The 24286-nt window shown below is 40.7% G+C and overlaps 2 protein-coding genes across 4 annotated transcripts in view; one reads left to right on the forward strand and one right to left on the reverse strand.

The window, feature by feature from the left end:
• The window catches only part of LOC123767309 (glutamate-gated chloride channel), a 148761-nt gene extending 124870 nt beyond the window's left edge, over nt 1–23891 (forward strand). For 2 of the 3 annotated variants that reach the window (XM_069312932.1, XM_069312933.1), the window contains 9 exons: nt 355–424; nt 1251–1404; nt 3091–3173; nt 5918–6052; nt 8951–9180; nt 17262–17474; nt 18130–18183; nt 22673–22923; nt 23780–23891. In XM_069312932.1, the coding sequence (XP_069169033.1) occupies nt 355–424; nt 1251–1404; nt 3091–3173; nt 5918–6052; nt 8951–9180; nt 17262–17474; nt 18130–18183; nt 22673–22915 (1182 nt within the window). In that variant the 3' untranslated portion in view covers nt 22916–22923; nt 23780–23891. The remainder of the gene's footprint in view (nt 1–354; nt 425–1250; nt 1405–3090; nt 3174–5917; nt 6053–8950; nt 9181–17261; nt 17475–18129; nt 18184–22672; nt 22924–23779) is intronic. The other variant, XM_045756877.2, reaches the window with a different exon arrangement.
• Nucleotides 1–24286, reverse strand: part of LOC123767310 (uncharacterized) — a 270450-nt gene that overhangs the window by 144861 nt on the left and 101303 nt on the right. The gene's annotated exons all lie outside the window — the stretch shown is intronic.

Genomic DNA, 24286 nt, shown 5'->3' on the forward strand with positions numbered 1-24286 from the left:
CAAGAGATTCAAAGAAACTAACATTTATGGACAATGCAGTATCATTTGCGCATGAATTTTGCGATTTCCTTTAAAATGTTAAACCGAGGAGATCATATTGTGTAAGACATATTTTTCGAAGAATTCCATGACAATTTGCAGATAAAACCGAACACTTTACACGCATTTCCAGAGTTATAATATATCACTGGAAAATATTATCACTCTGATAAACAACATCACAACAGGTCATAACACTCTATCTGTTGTGATGAGCATCATGGAAATGCAAAGTTAAATTAACCTTATAAGCCAAAAAGGTTCTAATAAATATTTTTGTAAAGTTTCTAGAGGAATGTCCCTTCTCTCCTACAGGAATACAGCATCCAGATCACCTTCCGCGAGCAGTGGAAGGACCATCGCCTAACCTTTGACAATATCGGAGGTCAGATACAGTGTTCTCATCTACATACAACCGTCAAAATGGTTGGGTACCATTCCTTCCCCCCGTCCTATCCCAAATCCTTATCCTGACCCCTTCCAAGTATTATATAGTCGTAATGGCTTGGCACTTTCTCCCTGATAGTTCCCTCTAACCGTAGTCAATCCCTTGACAGAATAATTCCTTCCATATAATGATTTCACCGAATTTGGAATTTTTATTCAACATTTACTCTCGTTTAAACCACTTGATATTCTGTAATTTCAGAAACTTGATTTTAAAATATGTTTTGGCAATAATTAGGTTCACTGGTCAATAAAATATCTACAAATAGAATAATATAATTAACTGTATATTATATAGTTCAACCAGCAATTCCATAGGACACAAAATAAAGAACACCAGCATGTGCATGCCAATCAATATATTTCACTCTTTATACCCTTCCAACCCTCCCAAAACCACTCACCATAGCTCTCAATATACACGGCCTAGTTCAAATTACACTTCTGAGTAAACACCATTCATTATTCCTACCAATATACACCATACATCACACAGCTTCAATACAAATCTCCCAAAACACGACACTCAACACGTGTACAAATGACAAACCCATTAAACACCACTCAGAACACAGTACACAACTAATTACAAAAACGTTGGTTTACATAACTCTATGCAAACCAAAAAGTGAACACTATCCAATACACAACGATTCGGCTCACAGGAGCCAGTACACACTTTTTAGCATACACCAGGTAGAGATCTCGTCTCCCCTTCCATCTCCTAACACCACACTACCAGCGGCACACCTCTGTCTTCCCAGGTCGGATCCAGTACCTGACGTTGACTGACACAGACATGGTGTGGATGCCGGACTTGTTCTTCAAGAACGAGAAGGAAGGTCACTTTCACAAGATCATCCTTCCCAATCTTTACATCCGTATCTACCCAGACGGCGGCGTCCTCTACAGTATCAGGTGAGTAGATGGTAGACGGTCTCTTCTGACGGTTTAGTGCCCTACAGTATCAGGGGGAGTAGACGGAAGCCGGCAAACATGGAAATGACGGGTGTATTAGAAAGTGTGGGGAGTGTATGAGAGATTTAGTGGGTAGAACAGAGCGTTGTGGGTACAAGAGAGTATTGGGAGTATATAAGAGTACACTTCATAGGGACACCTATAATTCCCCTGCCCCTTTATTTAGCCACCTGCCACCACCGTGAACATACCATCGAAGTTACCAACTTCGATGGTAACGTGAGAGTCTTACGCGAGATCTCGTATACCAAACGCATCAAATATGATGAATAAGGACTGTCAACACCAGACAAAATCAAACCTCCTCAAACCAAATGTGAACTATGTTCTCGTGAGATATCTGTTGGAACGTACAGGCAGCTGGAGGAGTGTGGAGGATGTTCAGTCAACAGGAGGAGGATGTGTGGCCAATCCGTCCTCTTAAAAATAACGTCACTTTTCGCCTGTATGCGCGCTATGGCCAAATTTGGACGTAATTTGAAATGAAATCGACTCACAAAAGTGACGTTCTGTTTCGTTTTCTATTTGAGTCGTCCGGCGTATGCGCAGAGGTTATAAGAGGACACTTTAAATTAACGTTTTGAAACTTTATGAGAATTTCCTGCCCACCTAACCTATCAGAGGACCCTTAACTTACTGTTGTTGAAAAAAAAATCCCTTATTTATTTTAATTTTTTTTTAATTTTCAAATTACGTCCAAATTCGGCCATACGGGCAAACGGCCAAAAGCGACGTTCTTTTTAAGAGGACAGGTTGGAGGGTGAGGTGCAAGCGGCAGAAGTTGCTGGGAGAGGGTGGGAGAATGGAGAGTGGTCGGTGTGTTGTAGTTATGGAGGAAGGTTTACTAGAATGTTGGTTGTGAGAGTGTCGGGTAGTTGAAGTATGTGTGTATTGGAGTGTAACCTTGTGGGAGTGTTTAAGGAAGATTTGGGTGTAGATAAGATGGGAAAGTGCTGTTATCAGCATGGGAGTCTAGGAATATGAGAGTAGGGGATTGATGGAGTGTGGTTTAGTATTGTGTGATGTTGGCATTTTATGTGTGCGAGTATTATGAAGTTTGCGAACAAGGAGATGGTAAGGAAAGTATTAAAAAGCAAGGTCGAAGAGAGGCTAAAAATGAAGGCACGAAGAACATAATTTTCTCAAATATTCGCAAATCTCTTGAGAACTCTGAGTCTGAGTTGAGCTGAGAGGTCGCTGGATGAGTTCGCGGAAGTGGAAGAGCGCTTGAGCCGTGTAAGAGCTTGAAGAAGTGTACGCACCTACTTGTGCTTGCGGGGGTTGAGCTCAAGCTCTTTGGTCCCACGAATATGTATGTATATGCAAAGGATATGTATGTGTATCTTTTGGTCAGTGTAGATATATATGTGTGTGTGGGGGGGGGGGGGTTGAAATGCTGGCGGGTGAGAGGCGTTAGTTCAAGGAAGTACTGAGGCACATGATGAAAAACGAAATGTAAACAACAGAGTAGTGATAAAATTATATAAACACGATTGAAAGTAGAATAATGTTAAGGGACAAGAGAAGGAGAGGGAGGAGAAGGAGGAGGAGAATGATTAAGGAGATGAGGTAGGAGCCCTGCACAAGGAGGCGTCGTGTCACACCCTTATCACTATTTTTTACCAGAATCTCGCTGACGTTGTCCTGTCCGATGGACCTGAAGCTCTTCCCACTAGACCGTCAGCAGTGCCAGCTCCTCATGGCCTCCTGTGAGTATGTTCCCTTCAACGTATTATGCAGATTTTCCGACATTCTATTTTTCATTCTAAAGTATGTTATCTCGCCCTCCAACATGTTATCCGCTCTCTTAACAATTCTCCTTGATGGTATTATCTCTTTCTTTATCATAGCAGTGAATGGAATGTTATCTCTGTTATCCTCATATCATCTCTCCCATTGTCATTGTCTCTCTCTCATCCACATGTTATTTCTTTCACTGTCATAGTATATTCCTCACCCTAACGTTATCTCTCTCGCAATCATAACAAGTGAGATCAAATTGAGTGAGATGCTATGTGAGGGAGATAATATGTTGGGAAGAGAGATACTACGATAGTGAGAGAAATAACATGTGGGTGAGACTATCTACACTATCATAATATCTGCTTCTCACCCTCATGTTAACTCTCTCTCACTCTCATAGTATCTCTTCGCCAGTCTTGCGATAATCACCGGAGCATTTCACTCCTGTCCATCGCCTGAAAGATCCTGACTCATATCCTGCTCACCCGCCTCCTTCAACACCTTGTTCAGGGACTCCTCCCAGAAAGTCAATGCTGATTCCAAGCAGAACACAGAACTGTCGGTATGATATTGGCTGCACTTCAGCTCCAAGAAGAATGCCAAGAGAAACCTAGTTACCTCTTCGTGACTTTCTTCCTGAAGTCATCTCTGCTGGCCGTATCGATGGCCTTGGTCAGGTCGACGATAATGGCGAAGGTTTACTGTTCCGGCAAATTCACTGCGATTATCCGGCAGGTCAACGATGGCATGATGGCGAAAGTACTGAACGATGGAGACGAGTCAAAATGGCCTCCCAGTGACGAAGGGGATGTCAAGGGGCAGAATTGGCCGGCCATCGACAACTTCACCCATCTTGGCACCATACTCACAAGAACGAACATAGACACAATAGTCAAGAACAGGATCGCCAAGGCCAGCGCTGCCTTTGGAAAATTCCATGAGAATGTCTGGGAGCGGAGAGGCCTCAGCCTTACCATCAAACTGAAGGGCTACCGTACAGTGGTACTCACCACCCATATCTACGCCAGCGAGATCTGCATTGTCTACAGCAGACACTCCAAACAGCTCAGCCACTATCATGTGAGCAGTCTCCACAAACTCCTCCACATTAGGTGGCAAGACAAAATCCCGGACACAAAGGTAATGGATAGAGCTGGTATTTCCAGCGACTACACCTTCCTATAGGAAACTCAGACCAGATATACAGATTACGTTGTCAGAAAGCCTAACAGCTGAATACTTAAACATCTGTTGTATGAAGAATTATGTCAGGGCACGTATTCTGTTACAGGGGCAGAAGAAACGATTTGATAACAGCCTCAAAGTGACTCGCAAAAACCTGGACATCAACTCCAATACTTTGGAATCGCCATCTTGAAAAGTTAGCACAGAGGTTCGTGCGGCAGATAATATAAGGATTACAGAGGCCCAAGGATAACGTGCCACGAGCAAAGCTAGAGCAACTTCCACCTCTGCAGTAGCAACAACCCTCCCCACCCCCCCACCCCCCACCACATGTGTCCTGTGTGTGGGCGAGCCCTCCGGACCCTGATGGTCTCATCCTCCATCAATTAAAACACAGCCACCGACCTTCGACCTGATACATTGAAGTCATGGTTGTCTTCGACTCTGATGGAAGAACATCAGTATCTCTCTCACCTACATGTTATCTTTCCCATCGTAATATTATCTTTCTCATAGTAATATTATCTTTCTCACAGTAATATTATCTCTTCATCGTTCTATATCTCTCACAATCATGTTATCTCTAGGAAAACTTTATATCAAAGCTAAGTGACCTCTCCCAAGTGTTAATCCTCTACCTAATACAGCATCCCTCGCTCTCTGCAACACTTACGTCTCCTTCCAACCCCTTATCTATCACTCTGACAGGTTATGTGTCTCTGTAATGCGTTGTGGCTCCTGCACATTACCTCTTCCTAGAGAAACAAAAATTCTTTACCACAACATATCCTCGTTTCTCTCTCTCTCTCAGGATACAATAAACTACACTCTCAGCCGTTCCTGTTTTTTTGTCTATAATTCATAAATACTGTATTTAGTAATCGAATAAGAAAAGGCGTCTGCTGATTTATAAAGTTCAATGTTATTTTACATATTGTATATAACGTTTTGACACTCCAATTAATATCTTTCTTTGTAAAAAACACAAATTTATACTAGACAATAAAACCTCATTGTTTATTGTCCTTTGAGCTAAACCTTAGAACTCATTCTGAGAAGTATGAGGTTTTCGAACAGTGATTGTATACAACATTCCTTGTATAATTATACAAAGAATATTTGCTGTTAAAATAAAGTCTGGTTCCCCATGTTGCAATGTGTATTATTGTACATGGACAAAATTTCATACTTTCCTTTTAATTTTTGATAATACTGTACCGGATTCAGACATTATTTTCTATTTTCGTATTCTCCGGTATCACGTAGCTATCAAAATCACGCATGGCTGATTATTGTGGGGGTCGCGAGTTATCTTCATTTCACAATATCAACTTCTCGGAACCGTATATATAAAGGTCTGCATCCTCAAATCTTCCACTGTCGTTCATCCTTCAAGGAAATTTTTTCACGGGGCAAAAATCGCAAAATATGGCGGGAACAGTAAATATCAGAACTTAATCGAATATATCGAGTGTTCAGCGCACTTCTGAAAGTATAACTCTCCTTGTGTGTCTGCTGACGACAGACGGATGGACGACGGAGGACTTGGTGTTCCTGTGGAAGGACGTGGAGCCGGTGCAGGTGACCAAGAACCTCCATCTGCCCCGCTTCACCCTCGAGAAGTTCATCACTGATTATTGCAACAGCAAGACTAATACTGGTAAGAATATTCTTCAATCACTTTCTTATTCGGTTTCCTCACTTTGGGGTTCAGTGAGTCGTAACTCTAACTAGGAGTCGTAAAAAAAAATTTCGTAGGATTTATATCAGAAAATTTAAATATGCATAGTGATGTCTGTTATAGTTATCAAATCTTCTCGAGTAGTTCTGGCCCTCATATTCATTAACTTATCCTGGAATGAGTAGTAATAATCTTGGATTTATTTTAAAAAATTATTTATAGGGTGAAGTATGTGTGTGAAATCTAAACATTTAGATATATGGAAGATTATATCAAAACCTTTTTCGATGTCTGAAACTCTGTTGCTTTTTTTGCACATAATTCATAAATGTTTCCAACGAGCTACTGTTTTTTCCCTTGAAAATTATTTAAAAATTATTTTTGCGGGCAAGTTAAATTATTTTCTTAAATGGCAATAGATTATTTAAATTTTGGTTATGTTTATGTAGTTCGCTTTGAGCCAAAATATTAACATTTTACCAATGAATTAAATTACCGCAGACTACTTGATCTGACGCCAAGAGTTAGGTGCTACTAGGCTTCACATTGTAAGGGTTTAAAGCAATGGGCTATTTTGTACAAGACATTAATTTGATATTTTGACATTAAATGTTCTTTTTATCTTCCCTAAATTATTTTTTTACAGCAGTTTCTCTATTTCTCCCATTCAATTTTATCTAGGTTGATTCCATTATTGGCTGCAGCGCTGAAAGCGAGTGAGAGTTGTATTAATTATTGTGACCTGTGGTATCTCGGCTGTTCATCCTGTCAGACAGTAGATGAACAACCAAAATTTGCTGATCTTGACTTACAAAATTGTGTGCATGTGTCCACGTACGAAAGAAAGCCTTCATTCATTTCCTTAATGTTTGTTTTTTGTGTTATTGTGAAATGATTGTTTTATTTTAGCAGGTTCTTTTAAATTAAAGCGAATCACTCACTCTAGTCAAACATGTATTTTATAATAAATGTTAAATTATGAGGCCAACTAACCAAATATTTTCAATTTCAGGATGTGCACTGTGGACTTATTTAATATTTGAATACTGTCATATAATTCCTAAAGTTTATTTTTATCCCTGAACTCTACTTTTTCTTCTACAAAACACAGTATATTTTCCCTTATTCTCTCTTCAAAATTCTACGTCACTGTGAACTTCAAAGTAATACAACAAAAGTGGTCTCAGTATATGTTAAGCTGCAGAAAAAAACACCTTCAGAGTGGTCAGAGAAGTTAACAGATGAAATGAATTAGGCACTGGTGTGGTGGAGGCAGATTCCATTCACAATTTCAGATGTAGATATGATAGAGCCCAGTAGGCTCAGGAATCTGTACACCAGATGTTTGACATTTGAGAGGGGGGACCAAATTGCCAGAGCTCAAGCACAACTAGGTGAGTACAACTCCTATATAACCATATAAGAAGGAAAATGACAGTGAATGACTAAGTGACCAGGTTATGAAAAAGTGGAGGCCAGTATACAGAAAATTATAACGAAATTTATGAGGAGCTCAATACCAGCTTCCATGGAGCTCGCTTTCACTACTGAGCCTGAACAGCTCCTGGAGCTAGATGAGGAAGCAGCCCCTGAAGAGAAACTTCTAAATATTGAGGTAACAGCGGAGGAAGTAAGAATACAACTAGCATAACTAGATGTAGCTAACGCTACTGGGCCTGTGAGAGTATTACCAGGGTTGTTAAGGAAGCAGCACAGGCCCTCAGAATACCTCTAGGACTAATCCTTAATGAGTGCGTTACAAGGGGGGTGTTGGCCAGCTGCTGGAAGAAGGCTAATGTGGTGCCAATCTACAAGAAAGATGATAGAGAAGAAGCATTTAACTACAGACATTGCCACTCACAATTATCCCTTGCAAAGTACTTGAAAGAATTATAAGGCTACGACTAGTTGCAGACCTAGAAAGAATTGGGTTTGTAAGTAAACAACAACATGGCTTAAGAGAAGGGGAAATCATGCCTCGGTCATGAAGGCACAAATAGGTGACACCTACCTACACTTCTTGACAATGAACATGCCAGTAGCCCTCAGCCAAGAAAGCAATTGCCTGTATCTTTCACAACCTAACACACCTAAAACACACACACACCTGTATGTGCGTGTTATTTATTTTATATGTAGGGGTATAACCTGCGGTTCTAGAAAATACCCATAGCCTCTGAAGAAACCTCATACAAAGCATTCGAGGAGATTTGTATTCTTCCCCGAGCCTACCCAATGCAGTTTCCATGTTCTTTTATCATACCGCTCCATTATTTTTATGTTATTCTACTTTAATAATTTTAAATAATATTTATATTAACTTTAATAATTTATATATCATATAACATGTGTATTATATGATATATAATTGTGTGTGTGTGTGTGGGGGGGATACTACAAAAAAAAAAAAAAAAAACCCATGAACTTCAGTACTCTTTCTTACACCTCTGATGTTAAATTTATTTTATCTTGTCCGGCCGAGTTTCTTAATTTCATTCTGTCCAAAAATTTTCTTTATTTCTTTCTTTCTTTCTGTCCAAAAGGTTCCTTATGATTTGCGTTACTCCTCTAACTCAAAGCTTTACACTACTTTCCAAACCACAGCTTAATTTAAATAGGACGGTTTCTTTTAAGTCTAATAACTTTCCTGGCTAGGCGCCTCCTTTTGACGACTGCTTACTTAATTTTAGTTAAATTTTTCAGGTTAATTGCTCTGTCCATTCTCCAGCAGCTCCCACTGGACGCCCTACTCTCTGTTTCACTACTCACAACTGCCCTTCGATTGACAGGTGTACCAGTTCTCAGTTTACGGTGCAGAATCTGACCTCTAGGATGGTCGCTCAAACGACCATGAACAGTAACAATTCTCATGTTCAGGTGAATACTCGTGTCTGCTGGTGGCGCTGATCTTCAAGAGAGAGTTCTCATACTACCTCATCCAGTACTACATTCCCTGCTGTATGTTGGTGATCGTGTCATGGGTGTCCTTCTGGCTCGACCAGAACGCCGTGCCAGCCAGAGTGGCTCTGGGAGTTACTACGCTCCTCACCATGTCCACGCAGACCTCCTCTATCAACCAGTCACTGCCTCCTGTGTCCTACACTAAGGTACCGCCCTCAGGAATACCTCTAGCAACCCATATAGTAACCTCCCCTGTTAAAGATTGGACAGGTGACTACAGTTGCCTCCGCATAGACCTGGTCTTCCAGAGAAAGTGCCAATTCTCCGTCATCTTTTACTAATATTCCCAGCTATATGTTGATGACCGTGTCTTGCGTGTCCTGGCAAGACCAGAGCGCAGACCTCGAGCAGGTATTTTTGGGGTTAAACACGCTTCTCACCATGCCCATAAACACCCATCAACCAATCGCTGCCTCCTGTGTCCTACACCAAGGTACCTTCCTCAAGCATCCCCTAGCGACCCATTTAGTAACCTCCCTTGTTAACTATTGGACAGGTGAATACAGTTGCCTTCGCGTAGACCTGGTCTTCAAGAGAGAGTTCTCGTACTACCTCATCCAGTACTACATCCCCTGCTGTATGTTGGTGATCGTGTCATGGGTGTCGTTCTGGCTCGACCAGAACGCTGTCCCTGCACGGGTGTCCCTGGGGGTAACCACGCTCCTGACGATGTCCACGCAGACCTCCAGTATAAACAATACGCTGCCGCCCGTATCCTACACCAAGGTCAATCCGTGACTGTCTCAGTGTGCCCTGCATCATGTGGAGACGTATAGCCAGGTCCTGAGGGGGTATACATACCACAGCACGCCACCACCCACGCGGCGTTGTTTGCATGTACGCCCAGTTGCGCCCACAACTCCCCACTCCCACCAGGCGCTGCCACAGCCACCTGCCCCCCCATTCCCCAAACCCTTCTGACAGTCAACCATTCCCGCCCCCTGGTGTCCCACCCCGGGCGGCACCGTAGTGTGTACCGTGCTGGGTGCTGCATTCCTAGAGTACTTGTGTGAGCGTCTAGGACTCACGGGGCTCTACTGAATCCTCAGTTACAGAATAATGTATGCTACAGGAATTACAACTTCTCTTTTGAATGCATGTGCGTTTGTAACAGTATTTATGTGGAAGTTACTGATATACAAGGTTTGGAACCCTAAAACTTTGGTTTTGTGTGTGTGTGTGTGTGTGTGTGTGTGTGTTTCAACGCGTATTTAGATACGGGTGATATGTGATTCAGTCAAAGTATATCTGTGATGCTTGAACATACGTATTCTGGAAATGCTGTACAGATAGATGTAGCAATACTGGTATACTTGTGACTGTTACTGTCTTGTATATGCTTGTGTACGTGTGTGTGCTGCTGTGGGTCTAGTCTCGTCTCGTGTGCACGGTAACGCTGACATAAGTAAAACATTACTAAAAATTGTATATTTGCAAATCTCTCGATACCACTTATTTTCTCCAGCACTGCTCTCTCCATCAGTAGTTTTCTCCAGCACTGCTCTATCCACCAGTAGTTTTCTCCAGCACTGCTCTATCCACCAGTAGTTTTCTCCAGCACTGCTCTATCCATCAGTAGTTTTCTCCAGCACTGCTCTATCCACCAGTAGTTTTCTCCAGCACTGCTCTATCCACCAGTAGTTTTCTCTAGCACTGCTCTATCCACCAGTAGTTTTCTCCAGCACTGCTCTCTCCACCTGTAGTTTTCTACAGCACTGCTCTCTCCACCTGTAGTTTTCTACAGCACTGCTCTCTCCACCTGTAGTTTTCTACAGCACTGCTCTCTCCACCTGTAGTTTTCTCCAGCACTGCTCTCTCCACCAGTAGTTTCCTCCAGCACTGCTCTCTCCACCAGTAGTTTCCTCCAGCACTGCTCTATCCACCAGTAGTTTCCTCCAGCACTGCTCTATCCACCAGTAGTTTCCCCCAGCACTGCTCGCTCCTCCAGTAGGTTTCTTGAGTATACAAAGTGGGCTAATCTGAATGTGACCATTTTCTTGCCGATATCAGTGATATTCAGTTAGTAAACGAGAATTCAGTGTTTGTTTGCAAAATGAATCTGCATAGTTCACTGCTATTTTGATTTGCTTTTTCACTTTGTGGTGTGACTTTGTTGTACTGTGTGACCTTGTTATGTTGTGTGACCTTGTGGTGCTGTGTGACCTTGTTGTGTTGTTTGACCTTGCTGTGTTGTGGTGTGTTGTGTGACCTTGTTGTGTTGTGGTGTGTTGTGTGACCTTGTTATGTTGTGGTGTGTTGTGTGACCTTGCTGTGTTGTGGTGTGTTGTGTGACCTTGCTGTGTTGTGGTGTGTTGTGTGACCTTGCTGTGTTGTGGTGTGTTGTGTGACCTTGTTATGTTGTTTGACCTTGCTGTGGTGTGGTGTGTTGTGTGACCTTGCTGTGTTGTGGTGTGTTGTGTGACCTTGTTATGTTGTTTGACCTTGCTGTGGTGTGGTGTGACCGTGTTGTATTGTGTGACCGGTGTGTTGTGTTGTGTGATAGTTGTGTGTAATAGTTACATGTTGATGACACATTATCAAGACAGCCAATCAGAGCTCAGGGACGGAAAGTGTTATAATAATAACAATTAATACTTGGACATTTTAACATTTATGTCATTGATTGCTCATATCTGTATTTGATCATAATAAATTGATCAGATCACCAGTTGTAGATATTTTCATTGTTTCTTATGAATCTTTTTTGACAAGAACATTTATTGATATCATTCATTGTTCCTGTTAACACGTGTGTTTGAGTGCTTTCTGACCTTTTCGAGTCCCTTTGCTAATAACCAATTGGTTTCTGACAAGGGACTCGAGATGGTTCAAAAGCGCTTACATTCTGCATATATAATCTATATAAGAGAAAAATGTCTGCTCGAAGTTGGAGGTCAGAAGCTTGGCCCAAACTGAGAGATAATGCTCTGGGGTGCGGGCTGAACATAGGCTAGTCGGGGACGCCAGAATTCAACAAGGAAGAGCGTGCCAGTGTCCCACTCAGACCCCTACCATGACAAGGGACTCGAGATGGTTCAAAAGCGCTTACATTCTGCATATATAATCTATATAAGAGAAAAATGTCTGCTCGAAGTTGGAGGTCAGAAGCTTGGCCCAAACTGACAGAGATAATGCTCTGGGGAGCGGGCTGAACATAGGCTAGTCGGGGACGCCAGAATTCAACAAGGAAGAGCGTGCCAGTGTCCCACTCAGACCCCTACCATGACAGCAGGCACTTACTGCATTATATTTCGAAAACTAAATATTCAAATCAATGATTTGTTCTCATAATAATATGCAACATTGTTCACCTATGCCGGGAAAATTAAGATTATTTGTGATATTCATATTTCGACTATTATACGACAACAGTCACTAGTTGAATACACCCGTCACTCCCACCACAGCCCCCCCACTCTTACCACAGCCCCCCCACTCTTACCACAGCCCCCCCCCACTCTTACCACAGCCCCCCCCACTCTTACCACAGCCCCCCCCCACTCTTACCACAGCCCCCCCCCACTCTTACCACAGCCCCCCCCCACTCTTACCACAGCCCCCCCCCCCACTCTTACCACAGCCCCCCCCCACTCTTACCACAGCCCCCCCCCCCACTCTTACCACAGCCCCCCCCCCCACTCTTACCACAGCCCCCCCCCCACTCTTACCACAGCCCCCCCCCCCACTCTTACCACAGCCCCCCCCCACTCTTACCACAGCCCCCCCCCCCACTCTTACCACAGGCACCCCCCCTAACACTCCCGCCACAGCCCCCCCCCCCCCTAACACTCCCGCCACAGCCCCCCCTAACACTCCCGCCACAGCCCCCCCTAACACTCCCGCCACAGCCCCCCCCCCTAACACTCCCGCCACAGCGCCCCCCCCCCCACAGCCCCCCTCCCACTCCCGCCACAGCCCCCCCCCCCCACTCCCGCCACAGCCTACCTTCCGAAGACAGACACGTTCGCCGTTCAAGGACGGGATAGACACCCGTCCTTCTAAGGTTTCCCAACGTCAAAAAAAACGGTCAAATTAAAAGGTCTTCTCCAAACCTACCAGAGGACCCAAAACAGAAAACGGTAAAGTACGTTACTTCTGCCGCTTCCATTTTCTAGTCCGACAATTTTTGCCCTTATTTAACTCATACGAACGAAAAGCGATGTTCTTTGTAACAGGACAGGTTGCGCTCACAAAGATACAAAGCAGATGGTAACTATTTTATTTTAACCAAAAATTCAAAACCGTGTTTTCTTATAATAATATTATACAGCATTATTCATCGATTTGGGGAAAATATAAATAAATTTTCTGATCTTCAGTCATCAGCAATACAGCCATAAACACAACTTCAATACTTCTTCCACTCCTCTTGACTGTCACGTTACCACAGTTGACTGCACCAACCCAAAGCTACACAGCAATAGTGTAACTAATTGGAAAATATACAATTTGAAATTTTTCTGTTTTTAGAGAGAGAGAGAGAGAGAGAGACAAGGGGATGAGATACAGAGAGAGAGAGACTGAGGAAGAGGAAGGGATGGAAGGGATAAGGAGTGAGACAGAGATAATGAGAGAGTAAGGTTTATCAGTGGTTGGATAAATGGATGAACAGATGGGGTGATGGTGTGATGTATGGATGGATAATTAATGGATAGACGGATTTACGAATAGATGGATAAATAGATGGAGAGTGGGATAGAGGGATGGATGGAGAAATATATGGTGCCTGTGTGTGTGTGTGTGTGTGTGTGTGTGTGTGTGTGTGCCTAGTGTCTGCAGGTACCCAGCCTCTGTAGTATGATGTGTGTTTGTGTTTTGAAAATTGTAAATGTGTATATATGTATTGCGCGTCTGTAGTATGATGCGTGCTTTAAGAACGGTACAATGTGCATATATGCATCCAATGTCTCTAGAATGATGTGTGCATGTTTTGAGAACAGTTAATGTGGATATATGTACCCCGTATCAGTGGTGTGATATATGTGAGAACTTAGCCCTGTATCAGGTGTCTGTGGCATGTGCTAGGTGCGCGGTTCCAACATGAAGTCAGCGCCGTGTGTGGTGTCAATGTGGTGTCAGGACTTGGGCCAACCACCGCTGCTGTATGCACCTGTGTCAGCATGACAGCACCTGTCACACAACCTCTCTATTCTCTCTCGCTCTATTTTTTTAATGTAAACACACGCTCCGACTACATTTCATATATATATATATATATATTATATATATATTATATATATTATATATATTATATATATTATATATATATTATATATATTATATATATTATATATTATATATATAACTTCGTGACCGCCACACAAGTGGTTTTTGTTTATCACGTTTGGTTCTTCCGCCTCGAACTTGTCTATTCTCCGTCTTTTCTTACACTTCCTGTCCACATTTCATTTCCCTCATCACGCCTTCCACCTTCCCACACTACTTCCTCCCAACTTTACCTTCTCATTAACTCTTCTTGACAACTCTCCACGTCCTCTCCTAAAAGAGCATACCTTCCCTCAAAATATTCTTTTATATATCCTCCATTAAACCCTATCCTACGTCACCCATCTTTATGTTGTCGTGAAGGTATGGTAGGTCCCAGCACCTAGACCTTCCATACCTCACTTATCCTGGCCTAATTTCATCCATCTCTACGTTACCTCTCTATAACATCACACACTGCCTTATTTCCCCAAATTCTTCCCAGCCTCCATTCCTTTACGTCCTTCCGTTACTCAATTGTTAGCCTTTCCTGGTTTTGACAGCTTCTCTCCGCCTCTCACTTACCACAGCTGGTGCTTGCCCACTTATACTGCGTTAGCAAAATTCAACTGACCTCGAAAGGCCTCTAGTAAAGCAGGTCGTCGCACCACCTCTACCACCACCACTGCAGACTCTTGTGGTGTTGAACCAGCCATTATTTTTCCGTAAGATAACAACCCGTCCTCTTAAAAATAACGTCACTTTTGGCTGGTATGCGCGCTATGGCCAAATTTGGACGTAATTTGATATGAAATCGACTCACAAAAGTGAGTCGAACCGGCGTACGCGCAGAGGTTATGAGAGGACACTTTAAATTAATGTTTTTCATAACGTTTTGAAACTTTATGAGAATTTCCTGCCCACCTAACCTATCAGAGGACCCTTAACTTACTGTTGAAAAAAAATCCCATATTTATTCTTTTTTTTTTCATTTTCAAATTACGTCCAAATTCGGCCATACGGGCAAACGGCCAAAAGCGACGTTCTTTTTAAGAGGACAGGTTGAAGATAAAGTGTTTGTGTGTGTAGCTATGGAAGAGTCTTGTGTTTTTTATTTAAATTATGTTACCTTTAAGTCTGCTTCGTCTATAAGACTAGATCAAGCGACATCATATCCATATCATAAACATGATTGTCTGTAACATTATGTTTTGGCAATATCTTCATAAACATTTGATGCATCTATGTTCTGTGTTAATTCCAGTCATAGTGCACATGATGTCCTTCATTAAATGGTCAATTTTATCATCTTTTATTATGATAAACTTTCGTTTCAAACCCACAAAGGGGTGTCACGAGTGGTGTCCATACAACGCATGTTTCATCTTTTCGTTTATTCCCGAGTATCTTCTATTTTACCAGGTTTATTAAAACTTCTTGAAATCAAGACTACACCACTCAAAATATAATTGCACCCTCCTCTGTTATCACCAAGAACTCCTCTCGTATAACTGGAACTGAGTGCTAGGGGTACTCGAACTGGATAATAAGGGTGTCCAAGTCCCACATGGTTAACGATTTCAACAACTATGTAAAAAAATGTTAAAACAGATATAAGGTTCCACACTCGTTGTAGGTCATAAAGTATTTTTACAATTTTAGAAACTGACATGAATCTTTATTCGCCTGACAGATTATCAGGCTTCAACTATTTAAATTGTCTCGTGCATGTAAAATTGATGGAAACTATTTACCGACCTTGTGTTCGGATTTAACTTCATCTCATTAGGTTTAGTAACTTGGATAATCCCTTGGGAACCATGCAACAACTTAGGGTGATAATTTCTTAGGCTTTTCATCTTCAATACAAGTTCATTCATCAGGTGAATGCTCTGATTTTATTTGCTTGAGTGATCGCTTTTTATCTTATTTACTTCCCTAAGATGAGTGGTTTCAAGCATATCTATAATTCTCAATACTATTGAGGCTAAACACCGGTTGTGAAGATCTCGAAAAAAGGACTTTAATGAGGAGTTTCGTCATGAATGTGAAGCCTCTGCCACCCCGCGACATCCTGCATCCACAGTGTCAACCAAGTTCTCATTCTCCTGGTGTCTGCTACTCCTCTTTCTCCACCTGCTAAAGTGACCATATTGTTCAGCAGCTATTGGAAACGGATCCAATTGGCAAAAGATTAGAAAAAATTGCTATCTCCAAACACTAATTTCTTCGGCGATGTTTTACCCTCAGCAGTGAGGGTTAATTCAGCGAGTTCGAAAGTAAACATGTAAACATTTCAAGCTCTCGAAAAGTCATACATCCTCAGCACACATTATCCTGTTCCTTCCCCAAGCAAGCCTTTTACGTTCCTTTCCGTAACATAAAATACATCTCTTGGTTCCTGTTTCACACAGAAGAAAGCAGTCCCTTCCTCTCCCTGCAGCGACAGTTCCTCTACTCACTCATCAGTGGAAAGGTTCACACACTCTCCCCGCTCCTCGTGGCATTGCTAAGTAGCAAAAGAAAAATATCCTGCCTATCCTGCTCTGCTTCTTAAATTTTTTGTGTTGTTTTGTATCGCCGGTGGCGACGTTTTTAAATTTCGGCAACTCACCCTTTGCATCGCTTTATACTTTCAATTAGTCAAGGATCTCTCCACCTACCCTACTGCTCACCACCGCCGCAGCTGTGTGCATGCCCCGCTCACCCCCACAAGAAAAAGGTCCCGCCAGCCTAGTGCGCGCAACTCACCAGCCATGATCACCCGTGCTGTAGGGCTCATTACACCGGGTTCATAGCTTTCTTAGTTGGAGTTGATATAAACAAAATTCTTGCTTCACAAAAACATGCAAAATGCTTTACAGTGGTGCATATAAACATTTACTTGTCGTCCTTCTAATAATCTAACAATATCAGTTGATATTTTAGTCGAGTCTGGAAGCACAAGACAGTGAGAGGTAGATTTTGGTGTTGTGAGTAGATGGTAAGCAAGGTGTTGACCTCTCGCGCCCTCTACCCTCAGGCCATTGACGTGTGGACCGGCGTGTGTCTCACCTTTGTCTTCGGGGCGTTACTGGAGTTCGCGCTCGTCAACTACGCCTCGCGGTCCGATAAACACCGCGAGAAGCTGAAGGAAAAGCTGAAAGAACAGAAGAAACAGTGGGAGGCTGAACACGCGGCGGCCCTGGAAGCCGCTATGCAGGATCAGACGGAAGACGGTCACACCTTCGCTATGGTAAGCAACCTAACACAACATTACGCAGGGAACTTAAAGGTGCCGGAACATCTGAGTGAAGCTCCTTCATAGCCTGGAGCTTCTTTTTGTATAATTGTAGAATAATTATATGTTGTTTAAGTAAAATTCTCTTCCTCAATCTAGTTTTACGACAAAATGTATAGAGGAAGATGTGCCATGATAGGTGTAGTGTTGTGTAGGATGCAGGTAGGGCAGACTTAGCCAGGCTTAGTCCCTCAGTGTTCTCAGCTGTACAGTGGAAGTGATGTTGTGATGTTCCGGCACCATTAGCTCTCTTACTGTGTTATATTCCTTGTTCGTTTGCCTGTTTGTCTGTATGTATCCCCCTTCACGCTCACATCTTTGAATGGATTGATAAATCTGCTTGACGAGATAGCCGAGAGAATCCCTAGTGAGTTGCGACATGCAAGCGACCATTATATAATGCCCTTCTCATCCCACTCCCTGGCCCAGTCTCGGCCACTCTTATCGCCCGCCACCGCTACCACCTTTTTAACTCCCACACTAGATTAGAATCCCATAAAAAGAGTAATAGAGAAATAAAAAGAGTGGCTAGTGAAGGGTTCAATTTTTGGTTAGAAGTCCTCTATGTAGAGCTAATTCTAAAGGGTATTTCAAATCTTGCCTTGTCCAGCCGGCCTCTCCACCCCGTCCACGGCGGTTGCTGGACCTGATTATCGCTAAGACGGTAAGTATCGTACCTGGACGAGAGCGAGATGCTAGGAGTCACATCCCGCCTCTCACCTGCCTTGCTGGGAGAATAGCACATGCCTCTCATCCTCATCTGTCTTGCTAGGAGAGAATAGCACATGCCTCTCACCCTCATCTGCATTGCTAGGAGAGAATAGCACATGCCTCATCCTCATCTGCATTGCTAGGAGAGAATAGCACATGCCTCATCCTCATCTGCATTGCTAGGAGAGAGAGTAATACACGCTTCTCATCCTCACTTGTCTTGCTGGAGGAGTAACACACGCCCCTTGCTGGGAATGACACACACACACGACTCATTTTTTCTAACTGGAAGAGGGGTGACACTTAACATAATCGCTTTTAGTGTCACAATCCTATCATTCAATCTGCTTGCTGAAGGACACACACACCCTTCATTCTCAACACTTTTTCCTCGAAATAGACATGTTGTCTCCTGCACCTTCCCCCCCCCCCCCCCTGTCAAGAAAGTAACACGCCTCTCACCTTCCTCTTACCGGCATTCTTAAGAGTGACACATGCACGCACCTCACACTTATTATCTAGGAAAGAGTGACACATGCACGCAAATCACACTTATTATCTAGGAAAGAGTGACACATGGACGGACATCACACTTGCTTATCTAGGAAAGCGACGCATGACGCATCCCACACCTGCCTTGCTGGAGTAAAATGACATAGCGCACTTTTCCAGTTATGAAAAGCGCCACTACTTATATACATTTGGCTTATGTAACCTATCACAGTAATTTAGTTTGCTGCTTGTCTTTAATAATAGTGACAACTGGCATGCCAACAGACTCTCCGTGTTGATGGATGCGAGGAGTGTGTTATCTGATGAGTATCAGGCTACATATCCGCCCTCTCACTCGGTTGACTGTGAACCACAAGGATAAACTAAAGCCATATATATATTATATATATATTATATATATATATATATATATATATATATATATATATATATGTGTATATATATATATATATATATATGTGTGTATATCACGAAAATAAACACGTGATTAAAAATGTGACAGTGTCAGACCACGGAGGAAAATTGAAACGGGAATTTCTTTCAGGAAATTTCCTTCAGGAAATTCCTGTTTCAATTTTCCTCCGTAGTCTGACACTGTCATTATATATATGTGGTGATAAATTTGAGTATAATTAAAGGTTTGTATTAAATTTATTAATTTCTTGTGTGGAGAGTCGTCGTTAAGATTAACGAACTGTCTCAGGAACATGCGAGATCTGAATGGAAATTTAAAAGTATGGTCAACACTTTTAAATGGGTTTCGTATGTAAGTTTTGTTTTCTTATATTAATTTGTTCAGTGCCTGTCGACGTGATAGAAGTCACTCTTCTATAAAGCATTTTATATAATAATTTAGAACCTGTAGTTTTAACCGCACTTCTTGCATGTTAAACGTCAATATTTCTCAAACTATTTGTTATTAGTTTTCACGTTGTTTGACATTGTTGTAACCAAAACTTCGTATAGCCTGACCTCACGTTCTTTCCTGAATATGTGTTTCAGGTAACAGAAATAGCCTATTTTTATTCACATTACTAATTTTACAGTCCAGGGTGACCGAGAATTAGCTATTTCTATGAAATCGGAAGAATTCTTAAAACTCATGTTTACTGATATTTGTCGTGTTTAAAATGTTACAAATGTAACAAATTCTTCTGAAAGTTTTGAAAAGTTCTGTAAAGAGAAAAAAAATATTTCGTCTTTTTTCAGAAGCCTAATAATAAATACACAAGAACGCACCTTTGTTTCGTCATCCAGTATCAAAGGATTGAGAAATAATGAATTCAGAGAAATATTTAAAAGTAAATTTCACAGAATCGGTCATACAGACAAATCGATTCGTGATTATAAACAAATTTAAAAGAACTGTATCCGGACACAACGACGTGGTAAGCGGGCCCCTAAGGAAAAAATGTGTCAGTGTTGTGTGTTCATTATTAAGGTTAGGGTTATGAAAAGGGATATAAATATAGAACTTTATGAACTATTTTAAGACATGATAAACATCAATAAACATGATTTTTTTACAAAATAGTCCGATTTCATAGTAACAGATTGCTAATTCTGGGGCACCCTGGTTTTTAAACCCTTATTTATTCACACGTTCATATATATGCGAAAACACTCAAAAAACGCTTGACCTGAAGGATTTTCTATGCAAACACACACACACACAAGAGTCCTAATTTGAAGCGAACATAAGAGTCACTCATACTGCGCCCAAGTAAACATAAACAAGAAACAAGTAACACTTAGGGGTTCCAGCCAGAGGTTCAGGACCCGCGCGGGAAAATCCGTGCAAAATAAATTAATATCCAACTCGTACTTAAAAGTCACATTGGGTCATAACGACAAAGAGATAAGTGTCTCTTGATACTGCACATCCTGCCACAGATGTGACAGGATGTTGTCACAGCTCGACACCATAACACCCTTTCTTCTCACTGTATCAGCACGTTCTTATATATATTCACTTTGCCTCAAAGGATACAAAGTTTCACTAAATAAAATGCATCTAGACCATTAAAAGTGTTTCACTAAAAATTAACTTTTCAGTAATTAAATTTCTATATTGAATATAAGCATAAAAATATAAAGAATAAAGGAGTTAGTTGCCCAAGTCAACTAACTGCTAAATATCAATTCTGATATTTTTATTACCACCGACTGTGAAGAAAAACATGAAAAATTGAGAAAATTCGTGTTAGAATTATTAATCCTACCTTTTCGGTCATGTTCAACAACATATGTTTACAAGAAAGACTGCTACCAATATATATATACATATTATATATATATATATATATATATATATATATATATATATATATATATATATATATATATACACATTAAATATGACCGAAAAAGTAAGATTAATAATTCTAACACGAATTTTCTCAATCTTTCGTACATTTCTTTTCACTGTTAGAGGTAATTCAAATATCAATTCTCCAAAATTCATTTTTATTTCTAGTCTGACGCGACACTTGAGCGCGTTTCGTAAAACTTATTACATTTTCAAAGACTTTACACATACACAACTGAATAGAACTTTTTCGGTCATATTTAATAATATATGTCTACAGGAAAGACTGCTACCAAAATATACTTATATTATATATATATATATATATATATATATATATATATATATATATATATATATATATATATATATATATGTGTGTGTGTGTGTGTGTGTGTGTGTGTGTGTGTGTGTGTGTGTGTGTGTGTATATCACGAAAATAAACACGTGATTAAAAATATGACAATGTCAGACCACGGAGGAAAAATTAAACAGGAATTTCCTTAAGTACTTTCGTATATTAATACATATAATACATTAATACATATAATCGTATAATAATACCACTCCACTCCTTCTGAAGATGTATTAATATACGAAAGTACTTAAGGAAATTCCTGTTTAATTTTTCCTTCGTGGTCTGACATTGTCATATATATATATAAATAAACATATATATATATATAATATATAAGTATTTATCATTATATATGATAGAATGCCTGTCTGTCCAAACTGGATGCCATACGCTTCACCCAAATTGTCAGAATGGTCTGGGGTACGCAATGAACATTGGCTGGTAGGCAGGTCGACGGTCGCCAGAATTTGAGAGAGAACAGCGTGCCAGGATCACATTTAAACCCCCAACATGACTGTCACTGCCCACCCGCTAAACAGCTAAATATTTTGAAAACAAATATTTTAAAACATTTTTCATTTGCAATACTCACCATTATTTATTACATTAGTAAATTCATCATTAGTAATATTCGCCATTAGTAATATTCACCATTATTCACCAATGGACAGATTCATTACTCGATGAATAGATGGATGAACAGATGGAAAGATCTATTGAAGAATGGGTAGAGATGGATGGTTGGATGGATAGTTGGACGGATAGATGGAACGATAGATGGGCGGATTGATATATTGATGAATAGACAAATGGCGAAAAAGATATATTGATTGGTAGATAGGATATGAATGGACAGACTGATAAATGGGCAGACTGATGGATGGATGGATAGATAGACGAATAGTTACATGGATCCATAGATGGATCGATATATGGATAGATGGAAAATCAGACAGACAGACCCGGGCAACCCCAAATACTTCACCTAGAATAGATTTATGAACACGAATTAAATTTCCAGTTGCAGTTATCAACACAATAGAAAAAAATTAGTGGATATAAAATATATTCGTTTCTGCTTTCTGAAAACTACCTTATGTATAAATTTTGCCTGTTTAAAAATATCATCTCACTTCTTTGCTGTCAATAATGTCTGACAATATGACTGATGTTTAAATTTTCTAGATTGTGAGTATAATGTTTTTTTCAAGATGAGGCTTATAATCTGATCTTCACGCGTTCTTCTCGTGTTGCTATACGCAGAAGCCTCTGGTGTCGCGTCACAACGGAGGAATGAGCGGCGATAAGGGTCGTCCATGTGAGATCCACCTGCAGGCGCCACGGAAGAACTGTTGCAGGACGTGGCTCTCCAAGTTCCCCACCCGCAGCAAGCGCATCGACGTCATTTCGCGCATCACCTTCCCCCTTGTCTTCGCCTTCTTCAACATGGCCTACTGGAGCACCTACCTCTTCACGGAGGAGGAAGAAGAGGATTCCCCAAAGTAAATCCGGAGGTGAGTACTATGACCAAAATGAGCAACTTCTCCGTTACTAAGGAAGAAAGCTAGAAAATCAAGAAAACGGAAGGCGAGTTCATCATAGCTTACTGTTGGAGTCCAAGATGTACACAGAATACAAGATAGATTTGAGGGATGTTTTAGCTAGAAGCAAAGCACACACTAAATAGACAGACTGTCAATATTTTCCTGATGTTCGAAATATACTGGTGAAGGGGATAAAAGTGAAACATTTCACTTGTAAAGAACAATTATAAAAAATAAATGAGATAAAGGCCGGGGATTAGGTTAATGTAAGTGTATTTAAAAATGAGACGAAGAGAAGGCGATCACGAGAAAAATTTGCTCGTATCCTATACAGAAATAGAACCATGGAGAAATTTATCTCTTCGGCTTTCATGATCATTTTATTATTTGTTGTAACGGAAGACGGGGAAATTTAATATTAGACAAGAGAGCAACTAGACACCCAACCCACACGTCTGAAAATGTAAGAAACTGCTGCGTGTCGGTCAGTCTTTGACCATTTCCAAGTCGAGTACAGTAATAGTCCAAGATGTCGCCACTTCCTATATATTTAGATGTGAGGGGTTTGGTGCCTAATTTTCAGCCACGATATTATGACTGTCTGAAAACTATAGTGTTGAAATGCTGATACAAATTTTAAACACAAGAACGTAATAGTCTTCTCTATTTGATACCAATTGTGGTTTATGGAGAATTATTCCGGTGGTTATTTAAATAAAACTATAATAATAAAAAAAAGTTTTGTTTTGTTTTTGTATCAATTAAAACTAGTTAGATCATTAAATATTCTCATGAAGATCATATCATAGTCTTTTCTATTTGGCAGGTAGTGCTTCACTTCCGGAACTCCAAGAATGTCTGGTATGTTTGTGGCTTCCAAAATTGTTATTTAAATGAACGAAGCGACAATGACTTGGACGATGGACTAAAGAGGCCAGATATCCTACAAGATTATATATATATATATATATATATATATATATATATATATATATATATATAAATATATATATTATAAATATATATATTATAAATATATATATTATATATACATACAATGGTGGACTGGATCTCTGAATAATTAGAAATATGGATGACTTTTCCAATGAAATATTTGGACCACGAACGATTAGAAACACAAATAACTGGTAACCTAGCCATGTTAAAACATAAATATTGAATTTAAAATAACTAGATTCCTAGAAGTCTGAAATCATGGGATGATTCATTAGATACAATTTTTCTGACGTTATATTAAAAAGGGAACTAGTTTAACTGTAAAGGTGTACTGTATATACCCCTATATATAAAAACCATAGATAGGTAAAAGATA

This window comes from Procambarus clarkii, chromosome 74 (assembly GCF_040958095.1).
Source record: "Procambarus clarkii isolate CNS0578487 chromosome 74, FALCON_Pclarkii_2.0, whole genome shotgun sequence".
In the NCBI taxonomy this organism is placed as follows: Eukaryota; Metazoa; Arthropoda; class Malacostraca; order Decapoda; family Cambaridae; genus Procambarus; species Procambarus clarkii.